This window comes from Ictalurus furcatus, chromosome 4, assembly GCF_023375685.1.
Source record: "Ictalurus furcatus strain D&B chromosome 4, Billie_1.0, whole genome shotgun sequence".
Classification (NCBI taxonomy): Eukaryota; Metazoa; Chordata; class Actinopteri; order Siluriformes; family Ictaluridae; genus Ictalurus; species Ictalurus furcatus.
Genome location: NC_071258.1, coordinates 15,075,470 through 15,086,712, shown reverse-complemented (window position 1 = coordinate 15,086,712; position 11,243 = coordinate 15,075,470). Strand labels below are relative to the sequence as shown.

Genomic DNA, 11,243 nt, shown 5'->3' with positions numbered 1-11,243 from the left:
ACGTACACCAACCCTTAGTCCTTCTAGTCGAATAATACTAATGAAGACTAAGTTAAAGTCTGCTTTGATAGTGAAGAGAGGCTTGAGGGAAAATCACTATGTTTACAGGAGGATTATGTGGAAGAAGCTAATCCTATTGGCATGAATATGACTTTCAACTGACTGTACAGATGTTGGAAACTCCCTTCACTTCACTGTTGGCTTGTGTCGCTTGCTTAAGCACTGAAGTATTTAAAGAATTGTTACTGAAACTTCAGATAGACGCTGCCATGTGATTGGCCTCAAGTCATGTTCGCAGCATTTCTCTCTAGTCTCATGCAAAAAAGAAATGATGTTTTGTTCAATTCCGCATGCGTGCTCTGCTTCATGGAGATTCTCCTTTCCAGTAAGTGGTAGTAGATGAAGGACAACGAAATTCGGGTGCTAACTTTGAAAACAAAAGCAACACATTGCGTGTATTATATTAAAGACGATGTCAATTTATGACTTGTAAGTTGTATGGAAATAAAGGAGATCAAATCGATGTATGACGAGACTGTTGTTTTTAAAACTATATCGCGCTGTTTCGTTTAAATGGTGCTTCTTAAATATGGTCTGAGATTAAGATTGCTTAGTAGTTCTCGATATGAACAGAAAGCAAGAAATACCGTAGAATGTTTTATACGGTATACAAGGACAGACAGTTTAAATGTAAGGACGTGGATTTGACGGCAGGAACTAAAAAAAAAACAACCGGTTGTTGGTGGTGGGAAGGAAAAAAAGCGGCGCACCAGCGGAAGTCAACACAGTTGTAAGATTTTCGTAGCGACGAGCACAAGACAAAAAACAAGCGGTAATTTGTCATACTGCAACGTTTCAGCCGCTTTCAGACCTTATGGCTTCCAGTTCCAGTATAGACATAGAAGGCGCGACTCAGCACCTCAGAGACATGTTAAAACTGGACCGACCAACTAACTCAACCGGTAAGTTACCGGGAACAGCGCAGGTGTAGCTGCTTAGCTGGCGCTGCAGTTAGCATTAGCGCGCTAGGCCGCAGCAGTGCGCAGCCTTGTACGTGCTTTTATCTGAACTTCTATTACATAATGACTTACTGTTCAACGAAGAGAATAATTAACTTATATATATATATAAGTTTTTACCCAACATGTTATACTCTGTTCGGTGTTCATGCTAGAATGAGAGAAGGACAGCAAACTGACGTCGGCTGTTAGCCTACTAGCACACCATGCTAATTACTCAACTAGCCACATAGCTTTGACTTCGCTGGTGTGTTTATATGAGCCAAGTCATGAATGCGTATGAATATAAACATTATATAGTAATGTAGCTATGTGTTTGCCTTATGATTAACACGATACTTATATAAAACAATATATAAGATGATGTACGAGCTGCTCATGGCCAGTAAAAATGTGTCAGCGTTAAGAGTTAATCTGTGTCACCTGACAGCTCTGTAATAACCGAAATATATCAAATAAACCTACATTTATTCCTGCAAATGAGGCTTCGTCTAATAAAATATGCATAAATTTGATGACGTAACAGAGCATTAAATCTGTTAGGATAAAAATATTTACAGGAGAAAGTCTACACAAAAGTTGACATTTCCATTTATTCATTTAGCAGAAAATGAGGACTAAAATGAGTTTATGAAACACAAGTTCTTTATTGTTTAGTCAACAGAAAAACATGCAGTTTATAGTATAAAATCTAACATGTATCCAACTATCCCCATCCTGTGAAATTATTCTGTACTGTTTCAAAATAGTCATTTCTATTTAATGTAGGAAAAAGCCAACCCAGATTTTTAGACAAAAATTTTTAATGTTGTGTAATGTTTCCACTTTAGTAAGTGCAGGTTATAAGGTTTATAAAGGAGATTGACATTTATATAGTAATGTTACAGAAACTGACAACATTATGAAAGATATAGGGCATGATGCCATTGTCATGTGGGCGGAGCTTACGCCTTCTTCAAAGTTGCTAAAGCCGGGTTCACACCAATAACCTTGATTTGGTTGTCTGAGAGAAATTTTGAGAATCCTATTAATCCTAGGCCAAATTCTGCAGTCTTTGATGGCTAGTTTGACACGTTCTCCGACAGCCGATAAAGCACTGTTACTATCGAATTTGTCCTCCAATTAAATTCTGGCAGTGTCAGAAGATTTGAAGCACAGTCCTGTAGTGTGGCTTCTCCTCCGTACCAGTCTTTCTTGCGTGCGTACGTTTTTCACGTCTTGACCGTCGTACAGTCCAACATTAATGACGACTGAGATCCTACAGTGTGATATGGCTTACAGCGGGGATCATGTTCATACAGTCTGACCAGCTACAGTCTCAAAGGACTATTAAAAATCGCACAGTGTGCACCCGGCTTTAATTGTAGATAAAGCGGCAGGTCTACGAATGGACTAAAACTAAATAAGGAGAAATGACAAACATTTATTTTTATTACTGGAGTTTAAGGGAAGACTATGTATAGTGCTCTGCTTTAAAGTGTAAATGTGTAGTTACGCAACGATTTAAAAAAAAAAAAGCTTTGACTTACTTAGACCAGCAAAAAACACACCTAGTAGTGCTACTTCCAGTATTCAGGTGCATTTAACATGTACAGACATCTAAAGATATCTTTTCACTACCTGTCCGGCGAATTATTACTGTACTTGCCTGTGGAAGACTGCAGTTCACTTGTTTATGTGCTATTTTGGAAATTTTTAGCTGTCAGATGACCGGTATAAACTGACATGTATAAGAGTTGCTCTTTTTTTCCCTCTGTCTTAATTATAGACAGCACTGCTAGTGAGAGCCAGCGGAAGACCTCGTGTAATGGAGAGCTAAACGGCCTGCTGGGAAACGACCTGATTGGTGCAGGAGTTCGAAGCGCTATGATGGAACCAACAACTCACAGCTCTGACAACATGAGCATGGCAGAAACTCAGACAATGTAAGCATTCCTTCTAGCACGCCTTTCATTCTCATTTGTAGTTCAACACGTTCTGATTTACTTTAAAGAGCAACAACACCAGCTCACATGGCTGTGGACTTTGTCGGACTCTATCTGTTTCGCTGGCCACTGGACACCGTGACGTAATCACAGGTTAAGCAACCATAGCAGAATGCTTTCTGAAATAGCGCTTGCTTGCCAGTAAATAATGAGCCTCATGCCAAGAAGCGAACCTTTACTGTGGAAAACAATGAAAATGAAATAAAAACCGCCATAGGTTGACCAGAATGCTGGTTCACCACAACCCCGCAGCTTTTTATGCAGCAGTTTTCTAACACTTTATACTTCAAGATAAATACATCGGTTGTCTTTACTCTGGAAAACTCTAATGTTGAATTTCCTCAGAATTCACATCTACAACGCTAAATCTCCCATCTCTACCAGGTAAATGATGATTTAACCCACTGACCCCGTAAGGCCGAAAAACCGGTTTGCCCGTCTTTGACCTATTCCCATAAGGCCGAGATAGCTGTTGTACAGTGTAAACGTTATCCCCGTAAGGCTGGTATACCGGCATTACTCTGCTATGATTCCTTACTTATTTAATTATTATTTTTTGACCCAAAAGGTTGACGACATCACTACGTCATTACGATGAAGCTGATCCAAGCGTGAATGTTGTTGAAACTAAAAATGGCAAAGCGAAAAGCTAATCGTGTTCCAGCTAAAGTTACACCTACAGTGAACACAGGTACATCTAAAACATTGGGGGGAAAAAAAGAAAACATACACAGTTACACAGGCGAGAGCAAGGATTCTAGATAGTGAGGCAGTGAAAGTTCAGGCGATGTTGAAACCGAAACTGATAGTGAGAAGGCTAGACACTTCGCCAGGAAAAATCCTTCTGTTGAAAAGAAGAACCCCCCCCACAAGGAATCAAAAACTTTTCCGTTGTCGGGAATGCGACCAATTTCTGTGCGTTCGTGAAAACAGTACCTGCTGGTCTGATTGTCACCAGAAAGTTGACTTTTGGCGCTAAAATGCATTTATTCAAAGGCATTGACCACGCTGATGCTCGTACGGTCCTTCTAAATGAGTATAAGGATTTTAGCGAGCATTTTTCGTAATTTCTCTAGTTAAGAATTGTGCTCTAAGTGGAGTAAAAACACTGAACTGCTTCATTTTCAAAGTAATATTACACAAATACATTATAAGTTGTTTCAAGGCCTAAAAAATGTTAAAATTAAAATGTTGATTTTGGGGCCAGTTTTGGCCTGGGAACTCAGGATTGGCATGCTGTTTCTATGGGGAATATAGGGTTGTGGGACATAATACTGTGGGAACTAAGGGCTAAGAGGGTTAAAGTAAGGCCTGATTTGTGATTTTTTTTTCTTCTTCTTCCTCCTATTAGCATACTGATTTCGAAGTTATCAGACTTCAGCTTGGAACTTTTATTTGGGGGAATTTGTCTCAAATTTTTTCAGTCTTCATCTTGAAGACGAAAGGCATCTTTGCCATTATGTTAGTTGCCTGGCTAAGCCGAGTGAGACGCTTATGTCTGCGGCACTGTGTCCAGCGATCAGCAAACCGATTAAATATGTGAATATTCAAGGGATTATTTTGAGAGTCTTATTTACAGTTACTTAATTTTGAACAAAATTGTGATTCCGCTGTGGAGCTGCGTGTTGCATGTTGTCCTAGGGAGTCAGTGATGTGTGTGTGTGTGTGTGTGACCACCTGCATTGATGTCTGTTCATTTTGAATGTGTTGGTCTGTAGTTCCCTGACTGGTGACGATGACTCTACATGTATTCCCATAACTGCTAACAACGTGGTAATTGTCGCCAGTCGAGACTCTAGTATTGACAGTAAAGCTCGTGGGAGTAACAAGGTATGTTAGTCTTGTTGTTACATGTTACATTAGATTATGCATTAGATTTTATATATATAGTAGCGTGTTTATACAGACGTGCTTCTTTTACAGGTTAAAATCCAGCCAGTGGCAAAATATGACTGGGAGCACAAGTATTACTATGGCAACCTAATAGCAGTGTCTAATGCATACTTGGCATATGCCATTAGAGGTAAGTGTGTTTTGATTATTTTTGAGTTGATTATTTATTTGGCGCTTAAACTGTAGATTGAAACGTACGTGACCTGAGTTTAGATTATTTTCAAATCAACCCTTTGTGGTTAAAGGCTGAGGCTGAAGTAAAAGCATATGTTTTATACAAGGATTTTCTTTCGACAGTAACAGTGATAACTTGTTCCACAGAGATGATGTCGAAAGCAAAAGGTGGTTTCACCCCAAGTGCACCCTCGAGAGAAATTATACTCCTTTTATTTTTGTTCATTGAAGTATGGATTGCAGGGAAGTAGACTGTTGTTGCCGTGGACGCTGGTGCCGTATTTGTTAAGCTAGTGACACTGCAGAACAATAACGATTGATGGGTTGGCAGGTTTTACACACCGCCTGTTAAAAGCGAGACACTTTGCCTTCAAATAATCCAAGTAACGTGATTTTCAGCCACCACAAACATACCGCAGCGCTGTGTGCAGTGGAACGGTCTGCACACACACCTAAACCAACTGAGCCGCTCAGCAAGAAGTTGGATCAAAGGTTTGAGAGTCTACTCAGCTCTACAAACCCTTACAAACATACTCCTGATAGTATAGGCTTTATTTAGAAACTCACCAGGACCTCTTTACACTACCCACATATTCTTCAGTAAGTCAACATGGCACAATGAACTGGTAAGCACGCAGTGCTACTAGATGAAACACAGTGTAAGAGAAAAAAGTCAGAATAAATCTCGCAAGTGCTTGTCCAAAATGGGGACATAAGATGCCATGCAATCAGTATAAAATGTAAAGCTGCTTGAATCCTCAGTCTGCTTTAGGTAAAGAATCAGCTTGATAAAGCTTTGTCAGTTAATGACAAAGCCGTGCATTTACACAAAAACTGCGTATGGAACTACAATAAAGTACTGTAATAAAGTACTTTGCCATGGTGGTAAAATGGCCTGCATCATGTATAACGTTATCATAAAATTACAACCTGTCTCACACACCTTGTTTTGCACTTTTGCTCGCACAATTGAAACATTTCTAACTCTGTGGTACTTTATAGGTACTTTTGTATCCAACTTTTCTTGGCATTAATACCACATACACCATTCACCATAACATATGCATATATATCAACCACATGCATAGCATTGTGTGGGCAAAACCCAACCCCCATCCCCCCATTTTTCCTGCTTCCAAAACATCAACTCGGAGAACTGGATGTTCACCTGCTACGTACAAGGTTTGTACGGTCATGAAAAACCTGGAAAAGTCATGGGCATTTTTCAGGCCTGGAGAAGTTTTGGAAAAATAAATAAACCCAGAACGTTTTGGAAAAGTCGTAGAAATTTGCTTCACAAAAATACTTGTATAATAGAATACATGTTTAATTGTTAATATTGGTTAAAAAAAACAACGTAGAGTTCGGGCGATCACTCGTGTCACGTAATGTTACGGTGTCTGTGTGGGGTAACGTCCGGCACGGTTTCAGCTTGTACTTTTGAGTCAGGGCCATAACCACCATAGACCCTGCCTATTTTACTACTTTAACTACTTTACTAACTTTAATTTAACTACGTATTCTTATCACTCTGGTAGATATTGTAAACAGACTGTTTGTGGTCACGATAATGAACGAGAATGACACTACTAACATAACCTAATGGTATTTTATCTTTACATTTGTAGAAATAATTATAACAAAACGGCAACTTTTAGTGGAGAGATGAATCCAAAGAATCTTTAAAAGAAAATGTAAACATTATGAAATAATAAAAAAAATACACTATTACCATCCACAAATGTAGTGACACACCCACTGTATGTCACTTACTGTAAAGTCAGTAAAACTATTAATTTCACAATTAAGTCTACATTTGACAGCAGCACTCTTATTTCCCTAAAACTGCAGCACTGCTTGCTGAACTGGCTTTTTAGTCTCAAAGCTTGTCATTTTTGTCTTCTAAATTTCATTTTAAAAAGATAAATTGGGATTTTAATGATCTTGTATCACAAGTTTTTCACATCACTTAGGCTACAGGACTAAATTTACCACGTTAGTTAACAAGAGGCAAGTTACTATCTGAATGTAGTATAACTATATTCGTGATCCTGAAAAGTGGGTTCATAATTATTCTGCGCTGCGACTCTGCATCTCCTGCTGAATGGAGCAGACGCTTTCAGTTTGTAGCGTCTGTTGAGCGGTCTCCAACTGAACTAAATGATTTATATAAAAAAGCAAAACGACATCAGAGGCGGGGCAAAGGTGATCGGTGTATGGTCGAGCAGAACACCAGCAACACCAACTATCATTATTTGTGAACACATGATGCCTTTTTTGCAACTATCTTTCTCATATTAGCTCACCTTTTTTCACCCATGTTGATAAGGAAGCTGTCCCCTTCTCTGCCTCCTTCACTTTTAATTTTCTGCACTCTTCTGCATCGTGCCTTTACTGTCTATATAACGTATATAATATAACAAGGTTGAGTTGCTAGTACTTACCAACACATTCCCTCTCAGTCAGTTTGAAAACTACTGGCGATAAGCATATAAAATGCTGCTTAATATTAGGAAAAAGATAGCAGAAGAGTTAGTGGTCTCAGCATTAGGGATGAACGATATGGACTTAAAAAACTAGATCACAATATTTTCTGGTATTTATTGCGATAACGATATCAGTGATGATATAAATATAGTACCATTCACCACTGTTTCTGGCTACAAGTGAAAGTTGTGATCTTGAGAGCCTCAGAAACACAAACATTAATCTAAAAGTAAAACTGATTTTCTGTAACTAAACCAGTTCCAGGTTGTAGAGGTAGCGCCTCGTTTAGCAATAAACTCCTCCTCAGCTTCACGACTGCCTTCCACCGTACTTGTTTTCACTCTGCATGTAAGCTGCGACTGGGTCGCACACAGTCACACACAGAAATGCGTCTTCAACTAGGCTTTATCGTTATTATCGCAGGAAGACTAATTCTTATCGTGGGGAGAATTTCTACCGATATATCTCAAACGATAAGGTATCGGCCATCCCTACTCCGCATACCTTCACGATTGTGTCATGACATCGAGACTATCTGACTGCAGACTCGAGTCAGACAAATAAATAGGAATTTTCTTTACTTTCTTGTGACTAATTTGCTACAGTTTTGTGCACACGGTCGTGTTAATTTGAATTCAGATGCTTTTTACGTAATATAATTGTTTTATTAATTAATGTTGCGAGGGGCAGTTTTAAATAACTTGGAAAAAGGGCAGTGGTTCGAGCCCCTCTCTTTCTGCACGTCCCTGTTTAGAAGTCATCTGCTTCAGAGATAAAAATGTGCTATTTATTATGTATTTTGATGTGCTGAATTCAAATATGACCATTAAAACAACAGATTGGCTGCTGTTTCCAAGATAAGATTTTACATTTTAAGTCTATGTGTATAGTACCTGTCACCTGTCCTGTTTATGTAACACTTTAAAAATCAGCAAAAGGGTGTTATAAATCAACTTTATTATGAAACAAAAAGCAAAAAACCTATTATGTATATAGTTTAGTCTTGTTCAGTGTCTACGTGGTGCTTCTTGGCTTGTCTCTTGTGTTCATTAAATGGCGCATCTCTCATCACTGTCCAGCAATAGTCTGCAAGTATTGATGGGCTCCATATGCCCTGATAGCGTTTCTCCGTTGTTGCAATGTCCTGGTGGAATCACTCACCGTGCTCGTCGCACACTGCTCAGCTGTTCGGTGGAAAAAATCTAGATGAGCGTGCAGAAAATTTATTTTTAGTGACATGTTGCAACCAAGGCTTTTGCATGCTTTGAGGAGGTTTTCCACTAACTGCCTGGTGTTGTTGATTGTGAGAGAATGTATTGCAACTAACTCGAAGGCTTTCCATGCCATCTTGTCCTTGCCACCAGTGCATGGTCAAATGAACAACTCAAAGTTGTTCACGAATCCGAGGACCAACAAAAACACGTTCCTTTTATATTAGCTTCACTTAACCTTGGGAATTTTCCATGGAGGCAGTTGTTTGGTACTTTGTGCTTGTGTTTTGTCCATGGCCTTGACAAAATTCTTCATCAGACCCAGCTTGATGTGTAAGGGTGGGAACAAAATCTTCGTTGATTCAACAAGTGGTGGATACTGAACACTTTTTCCTCCCAGACTCCAATGACTGTCGGAGTGGCCAATCTTTCTTGATGTAAAATAAAGGTGATAGGCTTTCTAAATCATAGTGGTTATACCGCACTTTTGCGATGCAAGAGTCACTTCACCACAAACATAGCAGAAGTTATCTGCACTGTTCAAACAAGTACAAGGCATCTCTACTCACTTTTTGGCTAAACAGGAATGTGTCCTTTTGCAAAATCAAACACTGACCAATAAGAGAGCGACAGTGTATGATTTTTAGAGCTGATAGAGGGCAATTTGTTCATCAGAGTGACGTAAGCTTTATGATTGCATCATCCATGACCTTTGAGAATAACATGATGCAATTCATATCATGTATGATGCAATAGCAGCTACAGATTGCATCATTCATTGTTTTGCCTAAAAAGCAAGTACTGTCCAAACCCAGTCATATATTTATTCATAGATCTGGTCACAGATGTATTTTAGTCATTTCAGGTTTAAATTGAGATCCCTTTCCTTTTATAACTCGCGTATCCTCCGCCATTCCCAAGTCAAGGGTCGTATATAATGACCCAGTTGCATATCCCAGAATTAGTAAAGTTTGACTACAATTATTTCAGATATTCACTTCAGCTGGCAGTGGATTTAATGTTCTGGCAGATCAGTGTATTTGTTACATACATTGTTTAGTTAGTGAAACAGTTTCATTTTTCAAACCATTTTGTACTATCCCAGACAATATGAATTAATATCAGTAATATTGATCATTATTATTATTATTGTTGTTGTTATTAATAAAATAGAATGAAGTGTTTATAAAATATCTATGATTTTGTGGAAAATATAATTTTCCAACTTGAATCAAATGTAATTGATCAACCGAGTCATATTTAGTATCTGACACTGGCTTGTGTTATTTTGCATCCAGCGAGGTGATTTTGACTTGAGCTTCACTTGTCTGTTCCTAGGTGCCAATAATCACTATATGATCCGCGTCCTGCAGTTGGCCTCGACAGAGCGCACGCTGCTGAAGGGTTTCACCGGGGCTGTCACAGACCTGGCCTTCGCCCACCTTGACTCCAACCTGCTGGGCTGCGTGGATGAAGCCGGCAACATGTTCATCTGGCAGCTCACCAGCCAAAATAGCAAAATACAGTATCTTTCTCTAACAGCAGAAGTTATTTTTGACCATCTGCAGCATAGATTAGATAAACTGGATGCAGTAGATGAAACCCTTTGACTTTGCCTTTAATGCCTTTCATAGAAGATATAGAGGTCAAGCCTACAGCTGTCAACCCACAGATTATAGCCAGTGTACAGCAGTAATAACACAGTATCAGAAGAGTGTGTGTGTATCTAGAACAGTCCCGTTACTGTCCTGTTGCCCCTTAACTGTGTGTCTTAGAGATGAAGTGATTGTTCACATCCAGCGACCCGAAGACACACCACTGAACTCCAACCGCAGACTCATCTGGTGCCCCTTCATTCCTGAGGACAATGAGGAGAACCCAGAGGATGGCTGTCAGACACTGGCATTGCTGCATGAAGATAGGGTAGGCATCACACCCATTTATTAACTTTAATCTAAATTTCTTGCTTTCTGTTTTTGCACTGCCTGTTGATTCGCTGTCTCTTCCTCTCTTCCGTGGTGCTCATAGGCTGAGGTTTGGGACCTTGACATCCTGCGCTCTAACAACACCACATGGCCTGTGGATGCTACAGAGATTAAAGAGGGCTATATCGCTATTAAAGGACACACAGCGGTAAGCCGTAATCCGCCCATTAGTGATCAGCTACCTGATGCTGGAATTACAGAATTCACGATATACACTAAGGACTCTGAGTGACATGTAGCTCAAGCTCACTGCTATGTAGATCTGTCACAATTATTACATAATTTTGCCTAATTGCAATTATTTGAGCTGATCAGGGTTATTTGAGGTTAGTTCTTGAGTTTTCATATAAATATGCACAACCAGTCAAAATTTTGGACACAAACTATAGATTGAATATATATTTTCACTTTCTTAGACATTATATACATGTGTATGTATATATACTATCTCACAAAAGTGAGTACACCCCTCACATTTTTGTAAATATT

General features: G+C 39.2%; 1 protein-coding gene across 1 annotated transcript in view; it reads left to right on the top strand.

Annotated features, from left to right (window-relative positions):
* The first annotated feature begins 741 nt into the window (after positions 1-741).
* Positions 742-11,243, top strand: part of edc4 (enhancer of mRNA decapping 4) — a 38,068-nt gene continuing 27,566 nt past the window's right edge. The window contains exons 1-7 of the mRNA XM_053623157.1: positions 742-962; positions 2,788-2,944; positions 4,723-4,834; positions 4,928-5,027; positions 10,108-10,294; positions 10,545-10,692; positions 10,798-10,902. Of these exons, the coding sequence (XP_053479132.1) occupies positions 875-962; positions 2,788-2,944; positions 4,723-4,834; positions 4,928-5,027; positions 10,108-10,294; positions 10,545-10,692; positions 10,798-10,902 (897 nt within the window). The 5' untranslated portion in view covers positions 742-874. The remainder of the gene's footprint in view (positions 963-2,787; positions 2,945-4,722; positions 4,835-4,927; positions 5,028-10,107; positions 10,295-10,544; positions 10,693-10,797; positions 10,903-11,243) is intronic.